Here is a 21,759-nt window from a genome sequence, read left to right on the forward strand (position 1 = left end):
AGGATCATGATTCCTGAGCAATATTTGTGGGAGATACAATGAAAGGATCACATTCCTGAAGCTGGGTTCTTTGTGGTGATCTGGGATTTACACTTCAGACAATATATGTAACAGAGCACAGTCTCAGAACAAACGATTCACACTGATAAACAGTGTGTATGGGTGGAGGGAAAAAAATTCTTACTCAGGCTAAACCAAGAGTAACTGACTCTTAATATCAAAGTAAGGGTGTTTTAAGTAAGAACTCATTTCACACTTAGGAAAAGTTTGCTATTGTTCTTTTTTTAAAGCAAGAGGCTCCGCATATTCTTACTAAGCCATACAACTCTGGCCTGACGTTGCTGCGGCAACAGGAAGCGCCCGGATCCTCACCAGAGGGGAAGCTCTAAGTTTAGTTATGGGGCCAGCTCTTTCTGCCTGGGGGATTCCTTCCAATGAGGAAAACAAACAGGGATATTCCTGTGGGCTTATTGTTTTTTTTCCCTTAATGGCAATATAGTAAGTTACTACTTTGCTGGGCTTTCCTGTTAAAATTTTGTGCTGATGAAACCAGGTTTGATAACTTAAAATCTCAATACTGGAAGGGTAGGATGGTGAAGGATCGGGATAATCTCAAAATCTGGAAGAGCTTTTAGCTCCAAAACAGGAGGTGATGCTATGTAAAGAAACTCCTGCCCTTTGAGGGAAATGTGAAATTCTTCTACCCTACTCTCTTTAGAGAATTGCACTGTGGTCAGACTTGAGTGAACTGTGACTTGGTTGTCCCCAGTATATTTCAAATAATTATGATCAATTCTGTGATATGCATAAAATTGTGGGAACAACTGACCCAAGTCTTCATTTCCTGCTCTATTCTGTCTCCAACAACTAGTCCTTTCCTCTAGCAAAGAAGAGCCACAGAGCTGGCCTGCTCAGCTTTGCTGGGGGTGCCTTCAGGAAAACAACCGATGGGTTGCAAATGAGCAATGGGATGGATGGGGAACTGAGGGTGTTCAGCAGATCTTGGCTTCTAGAGTCACCATCCTTCCCTGGGACCCAATCCGGAAAGAAGTGAACCCTTTTTACAAAAGATGAAGACTGCGTTACCTCAGCCCTCTTCCCCGATACAAACCTGTGGAGAAGACCACCTTCTTGGTGATGAGTTTGTAATCTACGATGGAGAACTGTGGAAGTTCAATCTTTTTTACTCCTGTTACTGCGTTATCGTCCCCACGCCAGTAAAACTCAATGTCATCGGTTGTATATCCGTCTGTAAGGAAAACACACACACACATACAGATACACAAAACAAAAAACAAACAAAACAGAATAAAGTTTAGAACATGACCTATGTAAATGATAATAGCGGTAGTTAAGGGCTATTATTCTCTGCTAGGTACCATGCTAAGTACCTAGAGTATATCAGCGCATTTAATCCCCACAACAAACTCACTAGGGAAGTATAATTAGGCCCACGAGAGGCATCAAAGGCTTAGAGAAATGAACAGCTTGCAGTAAGTCTTGCAACTAGGAAGCAGAGTAGCTGGGACTTGAACCAGGTTTATCTGATTATGAATCTCACTCTCTCAAACATTATCATATTATTACATAGCCCTGATGGCACGCTAAGAGAAGACAAAAGAAGAGGAAAATCATTTAAGTTATCAGTACAGCACTGAATGCTATCAGACTCTCTCCTCAATAATAAGATATTTAAATTACAACATATTTGGATTTCAGGTCAGAAGAATAGTGATTGTTAAGAACGTCATCAATTTGTTAATACTCATTGACATGAACTCCAAATCTGATTTTGCAGCATATCTGAATTCCAAAAGGCTCCCCCAAACAAACCTTAAAATGACATTGATTCCAACAGCTTTAAGGAATAAATACAAATGTAGAGTGTACACTATCAGTGCACAGAGCCTTTAGGAGGCAGGCTTCCATTCATTTGACAGTTATTTACTGAGCACCTACTATGCTCATCAGTGCACAGATGCTGGGGATAGGACTCTGTATCATAAAGACACGTCCTCTGTTATAATGATCCTGTCAATCCATGGGGCAGAGTAGAACCAGCTCACGTACCCTAATTAGCACGCATACAACTGCAAAGCATAAGCGCAAGCTAGGCTGTGAACTGTGCCGTAAGGGGAAGCAGGCAGTGGAATCCAGCGAATATTGATATTATACAAACTAACCCACCCATATCACACTTCTCTCTTCAAAGAACTTCTGCATCACGATAGTTGCGTTTTTACAAGTATAGGAAATAGGACAGATTCTGCTCCTCCAATTTCAAAAGCAAGGAAACAAATTAAAAATTCTGCTTCAGTTCTTCGCCTTTGGACATGTGACTAGCTAGTGTACCACTAAGGACTAGCATGCCGCTCCTCGGAGTCTTAGCTCTTAGGGTTTTGAATAAACCACACTGCCTCCAAAGAGAGAGTCAGATCGCCAAGAAGTGCAAACAAATTATTTTTCAAACAACTACAATGCCCTTGATTTGAAAATTTCTACCAACCATAGCACAGCTCAGGCAATGTCTTAACTTTTCTAGAAATCTGCAGCCTCTTTATTCATAGGAGCAATTTTTATCTGATGCAGAAGTGAGAGTTTTTTGGAACTGTTGTTCAGACTTGAGCTTCTGGTTTTGCAACTATAGACTTTTGGATAATAGCTAATGATTTGAAAAAGGCTTGTTTAGTTGAAACTATCATAAGTTATATTGTAATCAAAATTGTAGAATTTTATTATATACTACCAAGATTTTTATTAGCATGATCTCATTTACAGCCTTTTCTTTTGTTAATGTCTTCTTTCACATAAAATTTCGATTTTAAAGGAAAGTCTAGATTTTCAGACAATACGTTCTAACTCCCCGTTAATCTACCTCATTGTATTCTTTACCTAATCCTTAGAACCAAGTGTCTGTCCCAAAGCATAACTTTCCTAATGTGGCCACGGAACCTTCACAGTCCAGAGCTTCATCTCAAATATAATCCTATTTTCCATTTGTTATTTGTGCAAATATCTCAGTTATAAAACTGTTTTAAGTCAATGACAATCCCACCTTTGATAAAATAGTTGAAAATAACTAAATAAAAGAAATTTGCTCCTAGAATCAACCTAGATAATTAGAAATGCATTGAAAAATTGAACTTGTGGTATATAAACATAATTAAAGGTATTTATGAAACCAGAAGGTAATCATTTTTCTGTTTGTTTTTATAAAAGCATTTGTCAAATGCAGCCATCTTCAAAAGAAGATAAGAGAAGTGCCGACTCTCATTATTTCCAGTAGAGGAGTAAGTCCAACTTGGTGAGGAGCATGTTTCTGGTCCTGTGGCTTCCTCTCTTCAGTATCTACCTTCTTTGTCCATCACTACAGATCTCCTAACAGAAGCTCTCTGCAGGAGAGGCAACAGCTATGGCATTTCACTGCAGTTGTACAGGAGATGCCTAGTGGCTGTTTAGTAGGCGGAAACATCATTATGAAACACCAACTTTATCAAAAGGCAAGATATTTGACAAGGTGCTTACTGGACAATACCTTGAATATATAGGTGAGTTAATAAAATAATTATTTAATGCACATGTGGACTTGGGCAATGGTGGTTTATCCAGATGCTTGGCATTGCGAAGGCATTCATCATGTTTATAACCTCTGTCCCTTGGTCCTGGTATAGTACCTGGCACATAGTTGGCATTAAACAAATATCTTCTGAGTGAATGAGAAAAGACACCCAGGGATAACAGAGCCCTTAAGAGTAATTCAAAGGTTCTTCGTTATATAGTTCTCCTAATGTAATCGCTGAGTAAGTTACCTAACCGCTCCCTATCCTTCATTTTCTCTGCAGTAAATTGGGATCATCATCATGACCATCAGCATCACTACTCAGAGTTTTTATGCAGGAAAAATGAGTTGCTGCTTGTAAAATACTTACAACAGTACTGGCTAGATAATGCTTAAAAAGGTTAGCTAATACTTTCTTTTTAAATAAGGATTATTTAAAATAAATTTTAAAAGCTCATATTTAGCTACATGCGCCCTTGCTGTTATTTCATGAACACATGTGAGGACTTACACAATGAGAATCCTAGCTGTTCAATGCAGGACACTTACAGAGCCCTCCAAAGTGTTTGGAAATGATGATAAAACACTAGAAAGTTATTCTGACATTTAGGATTTTGGAATCTGACACCATAGAGCAATGTGTTGTATATACGTCCTGGCTAGTACTCGTCTTAAAAACCTCAATCTTCTTGACTTCATTTTGGGTTAACCAAGTATAGAATGTTGCAAATGGAAAGAAAAGGGATGCGCTTGCATCATCGATGTGTGAAGATGAAAGACCAACAATCCATGACAGTGCCCTGGTGGTCAAGTTCAAAGCCAGCTCAGGAATACGCTGTGTAGGATTAGCTGAAAACAGACCTAGTTTGCTTGTTTTCTTTTTCTTTGAATTTTCTCTAAAGGAACAGTTAGCAGTCTCTCAAAGTGATTAAAAAATAAAACATATGCAAATATATATGACCTGACTTTTACAGCTTTCATAATAATGAGTGAAAAATAATTAGATTTCTTGTAAAAGATATCAGAAGGAGGAGATGTACTGGAGCTCCTCATTAATGTCTTGCAAATTAAATTTATCTTTTATATTTTGTTCATGGGATTCTAGAAACTGAATCATTAAACTCTATTGCATTATAATTAAAACCATAACCCAGATAAATTCAGATGGCCTATGCATAATCCAAAATACAAATGTATTGGAATTTACCTGGAGGACTTAAAACTGCATAAAGTGTTACAAGTCTCAAATCAGGACAGATAAATATAAGACATGGAAATCTACATATGACATGGATGACAGACATGCTGTCTTTCAAATACTGGTAAAAGCATGTAGTACATGGGACCTAAGGAGTAAAAATGCTATTTTTAACAACATTCACATAATTGAGTCCTCACAATTATGACATTATTCTATTACGTGAAGGGGATTTGAAAAAGTTTTTTCTCTCAGAGTCAGTCTACATGTCTATTTTGTTACCTACTAAGTAAATATTTCATTTTAGAAGGATTTTACTGTACAAAGAATATGAACTTGTACCAAGAAATTAAATAGCTGTGGCTGGTGAGAACATTCAGGAGAAATAAATGATCAATGACATCATTTTTTTTTCCAAGTGAGAAATTAAAGTGACTCATTGTTTTCTTGTTACTTATTTCAACTTGGTTCCTCAATGGACTACTGAATGTTCTTGGGTGATTATCTCTCTCCCATTGGATCTAACATAGTGGCAGTTATACAGTGGCACAGCAGTTGCTTTCACCTGTTTGTTCTCAGCCTTCACAACCCACTGGTGACAACTGAGAATTATGGGCGAGTGTAATTGGGATAATTCACACTAGTCACGGGAGGTTTCGACTTTTTAAGAACTATCTAATCTCAAATTATCTGCCCTTTATATGTCTATCACAGCACTTTAAGAATGTTTTTGAATTGAATCCCTCATTGTAAAAAAATTAGCATATTACTGCCCTCCTGCTTCATAGAAAAGGCTCCTACAGTCCGTATATTGGGGAGTCACTGCACATTTTGGCCCCCTCCTACAGTCACTAACATTTAACAGAGTTTAGGAAAGCCCACAATAAAGAACCTGTTTAATTTTATTTACTCCTGGAATTTCTCAAACCTATTGACCAGATACATTTTATTTTTAGGATATAAAACATGCCCACCCAGGTGTATTCCATAAAACGCTGGAGTTATTCACACATTTTAGGGTGAGTTAGTTAATGTTCTCTGAAAAGCCAGGAAGCCCCTGAGAAGGCTCACTGTTCTCCAGAATCAAATCTTGCCCCTTTAGTGGATTAAATATTTTTTCCCCTCTAAAAAAAAGTTTCCAGGAGAGAAGAAAAACATTTGCAAGCCACAGAGATCAAACTGCCTTTTAATGGAGCAAGGCAGACAGACGTTTCGGGGAAGCTGCAGTGCTGGGTGTAAGAAGGCGAGGACTGTCACCACTCACTCCGAGGTCCCTCCGAGGTCCATCAGCCCCAGGCAGAGCCCACTCCACTAGGCCGGGGCCTGTGCGCTGTGCAAACGCAACACTGAGTCCAGTCCACGGCCCATTAAAGGTGCAGGGAGCTCGTAAGGGGCAGAGAGGCACACTTGTCAGCCACCACTCTACATTCAGGACTGAAAACGTCCCAAAGACTGAGTGATTGCCCCGACTCCTCAGTCGCAGCTTGCTCTTCAGTCTGCTCTTTGGATGGACCACTGGGCACCATTTCTGTGCTGTCCGATCATTTCTAGACCCCGAGCAGCTCAAAATCGTGGGCCGAGGGTAAGTCAGACTCGAATACCCGGTGGCATCTTGGTAAGGACACCATCAAATAAAGGCCCAGGGTTTGCCCCACATCAAAGATGACCCGATTTCTGTGTTATTACTCTTTTCAAATTCAAATCTTATGATGTACAAGAATAGGAAATCAATCATAATCAAGTAAAATATCAGACTGTGTGCTTAAATGATCGTTTCTTAACTTGAATTCCAATGCAAATCTTAGTATTTGTTGTCTCTGTGTGGGGAGCAGGGTGACCGGGAGACTGCGCCTGCATGTTTAGCTACACGATGCTTCCTTTTTGTTTTTCTTTTTTAAAAATATATCTTTATTGACTTCAGAGAAAGGAAGGGAGAGGGAGAGAGAGAGAAGCATCAATGGTGAGAGAGTCATTGATTGGCTGCCTCCTGCACGCCCCTGACTGGGAGTCAAGCTGCAACCCAGGCATGTGTCCTGACCAGGAATCGAACCCCGATCTCCTGGATCATAGGTCGATGTTCAACCACTGAGCCACACCAGCCAGACTACACAATGCTTCTTAATCTTTCTTTCTTATGTCTAGAAGGATGAAGCAATTAAGCTTGTGGTCCAAGTAAGAGAAACCAGTTTTAAAAAATAACTAAAAATAGCCCAACAACAATAATAATAATCACAGCTGTCACTGGCAGAGCCCTCAGGTGTCAGACACTGCCTTAAACCCCTCATACGAATCTAATTAGATCCCTATAAACTAGATTGGGTTAGGTTACCGGGAATCCTCCCCTCTGCCCAAGGATGCTTTTCCCATATGCCTGAGCCCTAAGCCTGAAGTAATACAGGAGAGGCAGAGGCTAAAAGGATAGACTGGTACTTCTCAAATTTAATATGTACAGAAATAGCCTGGAAGTCTTTTAAAAATGCAAACTCTGATTAAGGAGGTGGAGCCCAAGACTGCAGTTCTAATAAACTCTCAGGTGGTGTGGATGCTGTTTGCCCATGGACCATCCTTTGCATAGCAAATGATTTGGAGATTTTTTAGAGAGAAAAAGTCAATTTACCTTGGCATAGGAGTCAGGCAAGGAAGGTCTGGTATTCAGCCTGACCCAGAGGAAAACAGTGTTTCTTCCGAACAAAGGTTTTATAAGCTCCACAATTAAAATATCTTCTCCCAGTTCTGCCTCTCTGATGAGGGACAAGCGGTGATATTTGCGATGCTGCTTTGCTTTCCTAATCCATGCCCTACGACCCCAATAAGGCAGGAAGAGCAGAGAGTAGAGAAATGGGACTAGGGCTAAAGTTTTCTGCAAATTTGTATTCATGCCAGTTTTATGTGCCTATTTAGCCTCATTAGTTCTGAGAACATCCCCCTCTAGCATTGGATCTCTGCATCTTTTATTTATATTCCTCAGCAAACTAGTCAACCACCTTGTAGGTTTTCCCTTTCTTCTAATCTACGCTATACACACTGCTTTTATTACTTACTTTTAAAAAAGGCTGCAGGTTCTATTTTTATGCCTAAAAACAGACGAAAAATCAAAATGAAAAAAAAAACAAGAATATGGAGAACTCCTTGATGGCCTTCCCCACAGGTTCAGAGTTAAGTGCAAATTCTTCAGCAAGGCATTAAAATCCCCTCGCTGGGGCTTCTATGTCCCTGAGCCACAGCTTCTGCTCCGTTCCTTCCTCTTCCAAGGCTCCCATCTTCTGCCCGCATCAGGGACCCTTTGACCTCCAGGCTTTGGTTCAAGTTATTTCAATTACCTGAAATATTTTTCTCTCACATCGAATTTCTGCGCAACTTAAGTGCCCACCTCAGCTTCCACTTTTCCCAAGACCCTGCCTCCCCGTCCCCCCCAATTGGGATCCTTCTGTCTTTCCTTCCTGATGTTTCCAGAGCACTCTGCTTGAATGTCTACTCATAGCTCTCACAGCCAGTTCTGCACGAGGGGATGGGTAGGTGAGCTGGTTCCAGCCAATACACTATCCTGGAGGGTGAAGGCCCAAGTCTGGGACTTCTCTGCAGCCCTTCTCCTCAATACAGGTCATAATTAAGTGTGGTGCTCACACAAGTTGCTGGATTGAACTGTCAACATGCTAACCCTTTACTTGTGGCTCACCAGATCCCCCTCTTAGAGTGAAGTGATGCACAGGCACCATTGCTGCATCGCGAGGTGCTAAAATGATAAACCTGGGCATCATCGTACCCTGGGGTGTGGGATTCCCGCGCACCAGCCTCAGAGTCATGAAGAAAGGCAGTGCTGCTGGGATCAGTCCGGAAAGGGAGCTGCCACACTGAAGCAAAGGCCCCTACGCTGAAAGAAACGTTCTGACGTTGCTGACTTTTAATATATATTGTCATTCTTAGGTGACCAAACGTATCTTAGGAGTGGTCATGACCCTCTTAATGCCCTTCTCTGGGCTGACAGGTTTTGGAAACCAATCTGCCACAACTGCCTCTGGAGGCAGCTGACACCTACAGCTCAGATGGAATAATGTTCCCTGGTGACAAGGGGATACGGTCACTCGGAAGAGTTTTGTTAACTCAAGAGTGATAATAAAAGATGTTTAAATTAACAAGACCAAATGAATGGCCTAGGGGCTGAGCACAGCTGTGTAATAAATGCCATCAAACGTTACACCAACCCATCTGCTTTCTAATAGGAGGTGGCAGAGGAAGTGAAGGCCGAGCATACTGATGTCCTAAGTGGTCTGGGCTTCTCTTTCTGAACCCAGCCTTTCATGCATCTTCACTGTGATAGGGGGTCAGCTGAGGACTCACATATTTAGGAGTGTCCACTGGATGCTCTAGCAGAGGAATTTTGGTCTATAAGTGTGGCTGGCCTATGATAGGCACTGCTGGCGTATGACCTAATAAGAACATTTTTCCTACTGCCTTTAAACTCCAGATATGAACCCCCTTCCTCTGTGCTTGCATAATACTCTCTATTAGCATTTGATAAATTCAAGTTAAATTCTCTGGCAGGAAATCTATTTCCTATGCAGCAGATCTTCAAATAACTTGTCTCATTCAATGTTTTGTCGTAATGTTGACAAGGAGCCCCAGGAACTTAACTCTTGTTTATATCAATTAGCCAGTGATGAAATTGGTTTCCATATAAGGCCCTTTGCTTAAAATTACAGAATCTATCACTGACGTTAAGGGAGGGACTTACTGTACTCAATTGTGAGCTCTTATATAAAGAGAGAGCACGCATTCTTAAATCTGTAACCATGGCCTGGAGAGGAAAGGCGGCAGATATCAGGTGTTTTTTTTTGCTGAGATGGACCGGACTGTGTTTGGTGAGAGGGCTTATGTGAACAGCAGGGTAGGGCCTCGGAGCCTGATGGCCCACAAGCTGCTCATGCAGACATATATGCATCATTAAACATGGCACTGACATTTTGTTCTAATGCAAGGGATTTTAAAAATTGTCACTCACATCTTTATAGCATTTCCTGCGTGAAGCCAAGTGCTTCACAAGCATTATCTCATTCAGTCCTTTTGAGGTGGACTATTGTCATCTCCACTTTGCAGATAAAGGAACTACAATGTAAAGAGGTAAGAGAATTTGCCCAAATGTCAAAAATGGCAATTGACCTAAATCCCCTCTAACACTAGGGTCCAGTTCCTCAGCCACTACATTTACCACCTCATTCTATTACTCAAAGCCACCTTTGTGAATTATTCTGTAATATGACAGAAATATGTCTGTAACTACCTCCTTCACTGTGACTTTGCAGCTCCTCCCAATAAGAGGTACAGTATCTCCCCACACCTGGAATCTGAGCGGCCCTCATCACTTGCTGATCAAAGAGGCAGGGTGAGCCATCCTGAGCCTGGGCTACTGGAGGCCTAGAAGCTTCCCCCAGCTCTTTGCAACTCCCCGGGGACCTCCCAGGGATCTCTAGATCATACTTTGAAAAGCGCTGTTTTAGAGTATCTCCAATCTAAAATTTAAAGAAAGCTCTAAATAATTCATTTTAATTTAAATTATTAACAATTACTAAAACTAACAATCTTGTTTCCTCTAGTAGAAATAAAAATAACTCACTTTTCAATAGCTAGAGACCTTTGTGTGTTTCATGCCATTTAGTTGGCTCTGACTTCTGGTGACCCTAAGAACGAGTGATGTCCAATGTCTTGTCTCTTGCCCTCAACAGCCCTGCTCAGCTCCTGTAGACTCATGCCTACAGCTTCTTTTATGAAATCCATCCATCTCATGATTGGTCTTCCTCTTTTCCTGCCACCTTCTATATTTCCCTGCACTATATAGTCTTTTCCAAAGCACCCTGCCTCCTCATGATATGGCCAAATTAGGACAGCTTCGGTTTTGTCATTTTTGCCTCCAGCAACGTTTCAGGCTTAATTTGCTCGAGGGCTCACCTGTTCATTTTTCTGGTGGTCCAGGGTATGCAAAGAGCTCTCCTCCAACATTTGCTGGTATCAAATGAATCAACATTTTTCCTATCTGCCTTCTTCACTGTCCAACATTCACATCTGTACATACCTGTACATAATAATTGGGACTTTCAAAGGTCAGTTTTATCCCGTAGATTAAGTATATATATACACATACATACCGGGGTGGGCAAAGTAGGTTTACAGTTGTTCATGTGAAAAATAATACAATAATTAATAAATAATGCAAGAGTAAACTGTGTTTCGCGTACTCAGAACTGTAAACCTACTTTTGCCAAGCCCATATATATATATATATATATATATATATATATATATATATATATTTGAAATTCTTAAAATTAAATGTATATAATGTGTATCATTTGGTTTCTCTTTGGTGAAGTAAAACTTGCATATTTAGAAAAGGAACCTAATGCATTTGTATACAATTGAAACTATTCTATGTATCATACTATCAACCTGGCAGAAGGTGTACATATGTGAATAAAGTGAAGAGCTGACTCTCTGTTGGCCTCTAAATGTGTAAGTCCTGATAGTGGTGAACTGGAGATTGTGTACCCCACCCCATCTGAAATAATTCAAATTCAAGTACGAACACCAGAAACAACATTGTGCTGATCAAAAAAATGCAGTTATGGGTAAATATTCACCTGAATCCAAAGTTTACATCCTAAAAATGACTCAAGCAATTTCCACACTCATAGAGTCATCTGCTGGCCACCTCTGCCACCACCTTGCTTTCTAGATTGGGTAAAACCGATCTGGTTGAACAATGTGGAAGCCCCTTCTTTCCACCACTGGCTATTAACAGGCACAGAAACGATGCTCTCATTCTACCCTACAGAGAATTAGGTCGGTGGTTTCAAACCAGTGAATACCAAAGCAAACAATTTTGAAGACAGTGGGGTGTTTAGGTGATTTTTGCAAGCTGTTGCCAGCCTCCTGAGTGGTAGCTCTAGCATTTGCACAGTGAATATTTGCAACACAGCTTGTCTAAGAAAAGTTGCCCGAATGTCTGAAAATAACTCAGGCAATACCTTTGATTTGACAGCAGATAAGTACAATGTCCACTGTGGTGCCTTATGCTGACCCTACCAATCCAAGTTGACTTTTTTTATTACAGTTTGGACATTAGTAACTTAAATATTCTTCAATATCCAATATTAAAGCATGCTGGCCAAAAATATTTAATAAAGTAAAATAAAAAGCCCTAAGTACTAAAATTTATTTCCTTAGTTCCTAAGGATTATGCAAGTGTAGATAATAGGGCAATTTTCTGACTGGAACAAAACTCAATTGATTTTCAAATTCAAAAGCAGTTTCTTCCAAATCATGTTATCTTTATAGAACTATGGTTTTACAGAAAAAAATGGTTTCTATGATGAGAGGGAAGAAAATAAAGATCTAACATTACCAAAGCAGCAAACTGGTATTTAATATAATAGCCCTATGACTTAAAGAGTGATTCACCTCAGCAGTGTCCTCAAATCTTAGGGAGCCCGCCATTTACCCCAGGACCTGTTAACACGCCTGTTCCTGAGCTCTACCTACAGGAAGTCCCACTGTGTAGGCACAGTAACAAATGCACCAGCTGGTTCTGATGCCTGGGCAGAATCTCTACTCTAGAGTTTGAAAAATTCCTTTAAAAATTCAAGAACGTTCTAGAGCAAACATATCTTTATATTTTCTTAGGTGTCGGGTATCCTGGGGACTTTGGGACTCTATAATCTTGGAGTCTACATCTGAGATAATGGACTGCTCCTCTGGCTGAAAACACTTGTATCCACATTTGTAACTTCCATATGTCTGAGCTAAAACTCTAGCGTGTTTTGTGGCCTCTACTCTACTCTTCATCTCTCACTACTAATATCTTAGACCAGGACTACACCATCTCATGCCTATAAAACTGCCTATCGCTGCCTAACTGGTCTCTCAGCTTCTACTTTTATTTCCCTCTCATCTAGAGTAGGCAGTGGTCTTCAAAAGAACAGCTCTGGCCATGTCACTCTGCTCAAAATCTTCCCATGGCTTCTCATTTCCCTTTATGACAAAACAGACATAGCTCCTTATGTGACCCGACTGTGGGCCTTCTGCACCTTTCACCCAAACTACACTGGCCTTCTCTTTGCTCTTTCCTGGCTCAAGGCCTTAGCAATTGCTTGCATTCCCTTTGTGCAGATACTCACATGGATGTCTCTTTCTCCTCACTCAGGTTTCAGCTTCAATGACCTCTTCATGAAGCCTGGCCTCCCCATCTTATGCTGAACTGTCGCCCTGATTCCCCATAACAGTTGCTCTCTCCATTTTTACCATGTTTAATTTTCTTTATAGTTGATCATTCAGGAATGAGCATCTCTATTTGTTTACTCCAGTGCCTGTCTCTGCACCAAGTGTACATTTCTACAGGGCAGGAATGTGTGTTGTTCACTGCGGTATATAAAACATCTTGGATGTTGCCTGGTATATAGTGGGTGCTAACTAATGTTTCTGGATGAATAAGTAAACCCTGTTGATTAATGTCTATAGAAGAGATGACACTGGTTGTATCATCTTCATGTGTTCAAAACAACCCAAAAAACCTCCTTAGTAGGTATGTCGCTTAAAATCTATCAGACTAATAACTCACTTTTTAAAAAAAAAGTACTGGATGCAAGCCACACCAAAATATATAAATTCACAGACAGGAGGACACCCTGATGTTCTTTATTTAGGCCGGAGCCTTGCCATTCTGTAACATGTACGGCAGTGTTTGGAGGTTTATTTAGCAGTCACACTGTAAGGAATAGGTCCTCTGGGTTCATGCTTTATGCAGGGATGGTACTTTTATAAAGTGTCTTATTTATATCGTGAACATGCCTTACTAAAGAAATAGGCTCCTGTTATCAACCTACTGACATGCTACTTTCGTTTTTATTCCTCACTTGTTGTCATCCTCGAGTTTCACCAACATAACCAGGCACAGTGATGGATACATGGTTTTAAAAGGATAGGAGCAAAGATGAGGTAAATGAAATGTAAAACCAGAATTTAAATTTAAAGAAGAGTTTAGAGCCAAATATATACACAGAGATGGGACTGGATGAAGGCAAAGGAAGGCTGATGTTTGTCTACGTTTTTAAAATTTGCAAACCTACTTGAAGTTAAGCAGATAGGTCACTGACTAGGCTAACTGGACCCCATATTTAAAGATTTGTTGTAATAAAGAACCAACAGAATAATTTAATGTCTTCTTAAAGTAGTTACCTTCAACTAGGAGATCCAATGTGACCTGAACTTGGCTCCTGTATCTTCACGATTTATGCTAGAAATTCAGCATATTAAAAAGGATGGCTATTGAGGATAAATTTAGGGTCTCTGCTCCCCCAAAGCCAACCTCAGTGGGAACTGCTACTCTCCACAGCCCCCGCTGAGCCCGGACTGTCCCCCACCCCTCCCAGAGCTGATGACACTTGACTGGATGTCTTCTCTAGGCCCGATCAATCATGTTCCTTTGCTCAGAATCTGGAATCTAAATATCAGAATATGAAAAGGTCATGATTTGGAAAGGGAGAGGGGCTTAGGAACAAAGAGACCATAACAGGCTGTAAGAAAGTGGAAAAGTCAATATGCAGAGACAGAGCAACGAAGCAAAGATGCCATGGGAAAAGGTACATGGGGCTCCTGAAAAAACTCAGAGGCCAGAGAGAGGCATGGACGGAGAGGTACACTGGTTCCTAAAGGCTAGTTTAGGCCCCGGTAGCCAGATAATCTTGGAATCCTTTTTTCGAGTGTCTCTGAGGTCGCTCGTTATGTTCTTATTCCGTACATATTTATTGTGTACTATGTACATGCATGGTTCTCAGCACTTATGGTAGGCGCACTGCTTTACATACAAGATTAAAAGAACACCTGTCCTCACTGAATGCATTCTAGCGGGAGAAAACAGCCAACAGAGAGTAAGCATAACAAACAGGTGACTTATATACCATGTTGGACAGTAACGTGATTTACCCGCTATGGACAAAAATGTAGAGCAAGGCAGGCAGTACTTGAGGTCTTGGGAAGGTATTTAGGTTGTAATTTTAAATAGAGAGGTCAATTCAGGCCTCACTGCAAAGCTGACACATGGGCAAAGACTTAAAGCTGATAGAGAACTTAGTCGTGAGCCTATCCGTGGAAGAGCACGTCAGGTAGATGGAACAGACGGTGCAAAGGCCCCAAGCCGGGACGATGACCGGTGCTCTGAAAGGGCCGTGAGAAATCCAGCGTGGCCGGAACAGAGTGAGCTCAGCGAAGGAATAGATGAGGTCGGAGAGGCACCGGGGAGGGGTGTGTATAATATGAAAGCACGGAGGTCATTGTTTGGGATTTAATTTCTACTCTGAGGGCTTTGAGCGAAGAAATGACAAGATTTGGTACACGTATTAAGAGGATTAGTTGAGCTTCTATTTGACAATGATGAACATGGGGCTTGGTAAAGTGTGAAGAAGGAAATTTGTCAGAAGACACTTGTAGTAATTTAAGTAAAAGATCATGGTACCTTACAGCACGGTGGAAGCAAAAGAGGTGGTGGGAAATGGTGGAATTTTACAAGTATTCTGAAGTCTCAGCTATCAGGGTTTCATGCAGGATGTAAAATAAAGAGAGTAGACAATTGTACCCTAAGGTTTTTCCCTGAGCAAATGGAAGGTGGAGTTGACACTGAATGAAATTAGACATTACAGGTTCTGGCAAGGAGATAAGAAGAGCAGTTTGGGACGTACAAATGAATATATAAAATCTGGTGTTTGGGAGTGAAGTCTGGGTTGGAGATAAATATTTGGGTATAATCAGCATATTGATATTTAAAGCTATGAAGCTTATGAGCTAGTCTAAGGAAGAAATCCAAGAAGTGAGTCCTGGTGTGCTCCTGTGTGAAGAATTCAGGTTGGGAGCCCTGGCCAGTGTGGCTCAGTTGGTTGGAGCATCATCCTACGCACTGAAGGGCCGCAGGTTCAATTCCCGGTCAGGGCACATACCCAGGTTGCGGGTTTGAACACCCACTGGGGCAGGTACAGGGCGCAACCGATGGGTGTTCCTCTCTCACATCGATGTTTCTTTCTCTCCCTTCCTCTCGCTTTAAAATCAATAAAAACATATCCTCAGTGAGGATTAAAAAATCAATAAATAAAATAAAAATTCAGGTTGAAGAGAAAGAAACTGCAAAGGAGGCCGAGGAAGAACCACTACCTAGAAGTAAGAGAAAAGGAAAACCTAGAGAGAGCACAGTTAATAAATCAAAGGAGGGATATGTAGTAAGGGGAAGGGGGCCTTCAACGTGGTGAAACGGGCCTGCTGTGACGTATCGATAGCACCAGGTGAGCACTGAAGCGTGCCCACTTGAGTTAGCAACGTGAACGTCACTGTCAACCACGACAAATCCCGTTTGGGTGGCACTGAGGAAGGGAAAGGCAGACTGGCATGGTTTCACAATAACATGGGAGGAGAGGTGACTAAGGAAATTTTGCTACCCGAGAGGAAAAGCAGCAGCGTGGTAGCTAGCAGGGTTTGCTGGGAAGGAAAACGTTTTGTTTTGGTTTCCTAAAGCTGGAAGAAGTCACAACAGCAAGCACATAATCTTGATGGAGGGATCAACAGAGAGCTAAACATTGGTGATGCAGGGAAGAGAGCGCGGATTGCTAGAGTCACCCCCAGTGGGCTGGATGAAGGGGGGACATTTGGACGGGAGCCTGGTAGCAGCAGGGGAAAGGCAGAGGGGCGTGGGTGTGGACGCTGGAAGGTGGGGGGAATATTCTAAGTTCTCCGACGATGACTCAGTTTTCTTAGTGAGGTGGGAAGCAAGGTCAGTAGCTGGGGGTGAGAATCTGGGAGAAGGTGCAGAGGAAACAGGCAGGGAGGGGAGAAGGTATGAAGGAGCTGCTTAGGAGAAAGGAGGAAGGAACGGGCCAGGCAGGTATATTATTACCAGTAGCATCAAACGCTTACCTGAAGCTGGTGGTCCTGATTGAAAGGTAGACCAGTCAGTGTTGTTTTTTGAGCTAGTTTCATTGGGTTTTTTCTTTGTATCCAAAAAGCCTTGACCAGAATATAGAATTACATGGAGACAGTTTTGCCCCCCTGGGATACCTGTGGGTGGCAACTTTTTATTTTGATGTGTTAGTAATAAAAATCTAGGTCACCATCACGTATTTGTCTTTTTTTTTTTTGGTATGGAAGGGGAAAACCCCCAAATAGTCTTATCATAGCTAAGAATACTTAGTCCAAACTGTTAAGGATTCACAAATTAAATGTACTAGAAAAAATATAGATGTATTCAAAACTGAGAAAGATAATTTTTAAAATATAGGCTCTTTTGTCTTGCCTATGTCATTTTCTACTTCATCACTATTATGCAGTGCTGACAATATAATGCATATTTCTGGGACCTCTGCATAATAACACTGATAAACTGCAATAAAACTCAAATTTGCTTTATTGTTTTAAACTACATTGTAGCTAAGTTTGAAATGAAATACCCTTCAAGAGCACAAGGTCACCTCTTGCTATAAACCAAATGTTTGTGTCCTCACAAATTTATATGTTAAAATTTAATCCCCAAGGTGATGGTACTTGCAGGTTGGGCCTTTGGGATGTGATGATGTCATGAAGGTGGAGCCCTCAGGACAGAATCAGTGCCCGTATAAGAGGCCCAGGAAAGCTCCCTCAGCCCTGCATGGCCATCCATGAACCGGCAGTGGGCTCTCACCCACACACTGGATCTACTGGTGTCTTCTACTTGGACTTCCACCTCCCAAACCATAAGAAATAAATGTTTTATAGTTTATCAGCCACACAGACTATAATATTCTGTTACAGCAGCACAAAGAAACTAAGGCACATCACACAGACACACACACACACACACACACACAGTTTCTCAAGACACATGACTTCTCTCAGGGTCTGAGGTGGCAGGGGGATAGATATGTCTTTATTAGAATATTGATGATGAAGATGATGATAAATGATGATGAGTCTATTTATTTAAACTTTGCCAAATGCCAAACACTATGAAATGCTTTAAATTGCCTCTTACTACTCATATTAACCTTATGATTGGGTTATTTCTATCCTTATCTGGGTTTACAAACCATCAGAAACATTGAGAATTGGAGGTCTCATTATGGTAGAAGAGAGCTACAGATGAAAGAAAAATGGGGTATTTTATCTTTAAAAGAATATTATTTCCTAGATCCGTCCACTAAAAATGCCTTGGAAATGAGTCATCCTGGTAGCAATGAACACCCCTCTTGCTTAGATTGTAGTCTCTATCGTTTCTGACTAAAAAGAACCACAACTATTTAGAAAAATAGCTCATTCCTAGTTTCAGGGAGGAAATGTACAATATAGCCTAGAATAAGTATCTTATCATATTAGAAAGCAAGGAAGGAACCAAAGACTACTATGGCGTATCAAAGTCTCAGAGGACGCCTTAAGGTGAGAGAGAAACACTTTGCCACAGCTCTGCCTCTACTGTTGAAACTGTATCTTGCTCGCTGACTGATAACAAGGCACTTATGTTCTTATACTAAAGCAAAAAAATCTAAATTTTTCAAGTGGTTCTTCAATATAATTCTCAAGTTTGATAGTTAATGAGTAGTAAGTCTGTAAGAAACACTTGCTGTTCTAGTCACTATAATGATTACACACAATTAGCAAGATTCCTTGCAAACCCATTTAAATAACTGAATAATTTTTATGTTAGTTTAAAGAATCTGTACCCTATAGGATAAAGTCACTTTCCCAGAAGAACCATTCAATGAATATTTAAAAAAAAAAAATGCTTTGATGAAGAAAGCCTTTCTGGGTTGTATATGCTTTCATGATCCAATGTCACTCCTGTGTATTTCCTCAGGTCTCCGGTCATTATCACAAATGTATACTTTTTCAGATGAGGAAGGGTTTAGATGTGTTTGGACAAATTACTGACACTAAGAGAGGCTCAGAGCAGCTGCTAAAGGAAAGTGGTTTAAGGGGAGTTAGCAGGACGTACAACCCAGCACTCTGGACCACAGACACGATCGGATAGCCTCGGCTCCCACCCTAGCTTGGCCTGGTTCTCAACTGGTCTCCACTGGGCGGAAAAAACATGCCAGAGTCAACACATGTCTTTTTCACAAACTAATCTTTTGAGGCCCAGATTAAATTACCATGTATAGGAAGACGGTATCTGTAGCCTAAATCCCCCCTTTCCTGAATAAATGAAACTAAATCTGGCATGCTTCTAAAATATCGCAGTGTTAGGATAACTCCTTCATGGCCGTCCGACCTGCTTTCTGGAGGCGCAGAGGGTAGGGCGGCGGCTCCGTCCCGAGGAAGCAGCAGGCCAGGAACGCATCTGTGCGGCCTGTCCCCAGCGGGTTTTCCTGTGGCCTGGAGCCTCGCCGGCAGCCGCCTGCTTCGAGCAAGGGGCGCTCGAGCCTCGGGGACACGGCGGAGTGACGAAGGGGCCGGGAGCGGGCCCTTCAGGCGGCCGGGGGCTGGCACGAAAAGTCCTCGGCTCGCCCGTGAGCGGTGACGGCGGCCAAGCTGGCACTTTTATGTCAGGGAGCATTTTGTTCCGCAGATTCCCCAGGGACTCAGTGTTATAAAAAGTAACCTAGATTCTGAAGAATACAATAAGCCATTTGGAAAGGGAGTGACAGTCACAGAAAGGGCGTCCCTTTCGCGGCTGATGTGGAAGGGAAAGCAGGGGTGCGCAGCGAGCTCCAGGGGTGCTGCTGAGCAGCACTGGCCGCGGGACGCAGGGCCTCGCAGCACCCAGGGCTCCGGCCCTGCTCCTGGCCACCCGGGGGAGGGGTCCTGCCCACATCTGGACACTCGAGTCCCAGGGGAGGGACGTGCCCAAGGGACTATAAATTTAGAACCAATCATCCGACGATTCAAAATCAGCAGAGGTCGAACTTCACCAAAGAAAACTTTCAGTCTAAATGCCAGTCACCTGGGTACCTCGAAAGCAGGAATAACACTGACAATTGTCCTACTTAGCACATGACGAGAGCTCAGTTCTTAACTGAAAGAGCGTAGGCACGCGCGCATACGTGGATAAATGAACGTGCCCCGTTTCTCACAGAAAAATCAGGGCATGGTTACTAGGACGAATGGGTTATTTGTCTACTCTGTTGCTGATCAAGATTACCTAAATTCTGTATGAAGAGCAATCTGTCATCTTAGAAATTCAGATATTGCCCTAAGATATGCTGCACAGATGAGGGGGAAAAATCTGTAAGAGATAATAAACATATTTTCTAATTTATTAATCTTTCAAGATCTTGATTAGGAATCTGTTGATATCAATAGTTCATATTAACTTCTCCATTCTTGGCATTTCTTTAGCTCACAATTTAGCATTTTTATAAACTATTTCTAATTGTAAACACGAGAGAAATTTTCTGTATGTGATTTTAAAAACAGATTAAAATGTTATAACTTAATTCAAACACATGGGGTTATGGTAAAGACAAAATGAGATAATCCACATGAAAATATCAGTATGAGCCTATACATATTAAGAGCTCAGTGTTAGCTATTATTGTTTTTGCTGTTGTTGGAAATTCAAATAAAATGTTAAAAACAACCAACTGCATATTTTGAGTTTGCTAAAATATGAAGGAACATTTACTTTTCTCCCCAAAAGCAGTGACTAGGAATTACTATCTTCCTTCAATCCTTTCCAATTTGTACTCTGTAATTTAGGGTTTATTTGTTGTATTTAATTCAACCCCTCTAACATTTCCTACTAACAGCGCAGCTCATTTATATGTATGCAGTTACTATAGTCTGTGTCTTCTTCGGTTGCATTATTTAAAGCCTAACTTTTCCTTATGTCACTCTGAGTGTCAGAAAATGTTACAACATGTTTCAAAGTTCAGTGGGAATCACATATATATCCAAAGACCAAGTTCAGCTTTGAAACACTGACACCAGGAAATAGTTAACAGAATCTCACAGCATTAAATGTCTCCTCCAAAGATAAGGAGGCATTTTGATGGGAAGTTTTCAAGATTCATCTGGAATAGAAAGTCACAGTCAGTCTGCAGTCAGGCAGCTCAGCAGAGGTTCAGTTCACTGCCAGCCCCGTCCCTGATGCGGAAACCCCAGGTCTATCGTAAATGACCAGACTGCAGAGAAAGAAGTTAGAGCACAGTCTCCCAAAGCCTTTTCATTACTGAGATTCCTGCTAATGAAACTGTCTTTAATTCTCAAAGTTAACTGATGCTTTCCTAACTATACTGGTTTCTCTACTTATCTTAAACTTCCCAGTCTGTAAGTTCAATTTTTCTTACCTACGCTAGGAGATGCACTGACTGTGCCTAAAGTAAATTCATTTCCTGTATCATAACCAAGGTCTGAAAGCCACCCCACCCCCAGTACTGACCATGTCACCTGTCTGTGCGAGAGCCTCTGATGGATCCTCGCTCTCTTATGAGACAAATCCCAAATAATTTTAAAATCAAAACTGGAGAATTTGGTTTTGAGTACTGGAATGAAAATTCTGGCTTGATATTGTAGGTCATGGAAACTGTCTTAAATTCGTGAGCAGCAAGATATGATGCAAGGCCTAGTTTTAGAAAGTTTTATCTAACTATGTTTTAGGGATTACAACCGAAGATAGAAACACCTAAAAGTAGGGAGCGGTAGGGCCAGAAGCTGCCAAACATGGACCTACAGGTCTGGCTTGGCCTACAGACATTGCTTATTGCTAATACTTAAAATTTGGGAGGTTTTTAATTTCTCCTAGAAAAAAAACGACTACTGGGCAATGGTGTCCTGGAGCTGAGTAGAGGCTGCCTGCTTTAGAAGCTGCATACTCTTCCTACGCGGTCTGATTTATGTATTTATACATCCCACCTGTTTTATGCTATTGTTTTTTGGGGGGGGGGGCTCATTTTATTTTTTGGTGCGTATCTAAGAAGCTAGAGTGGTCCTAACAAGACATGATAAAGGCTTAGACTACACAAGTATGGGTGGGGTTGGATAAGGGAGGAAGCTGAGAAACATT

At 41.3% G+C, this 21,759-nt stretch overlaps 1 protein-coding gene across 2 annotated transcripts in view; it reads right to left on the minus strand.

Annotated features, from left to right (window-relative positions):
• The window catches only part of GABRB2 (gamma-aminobutyric acid type A receptor subunit beta2), a 175,985-nt gene that overhangs the window by 33,993 nt on the left and 120,233 nt on the right, over nt 1–21,759 (minus strand). For both annotated transcript variants that reach the window (XM_016214008.2, XM_016214007.2), the window contains exon 6: nt 1,112–1,249. In XM_016214008.2, the coding sequence (XP_016069494.1) occupies nt 1,112–1,249 (138 nt within the window). The remainder of the gene's footprint in view (nt 1–1,111; nt 1,250–21,759) is intronic.

This window comes from Miniopterus natalensis, chromosome 4, assembly GCF_054644295.1.
Source record: "Miniopterus natalensis isolate mMinNat1 chromosome 4, mMinNat1.hap1, whole genome shotgun sequence".
In the NCBI taxonomy this organism is placed as follows: Eukaryota; Metazoa; Chordata; class Mammalia; order Chiroptera; family Miniopteridae; genus Miniopterus; species Miniopterus natalensis.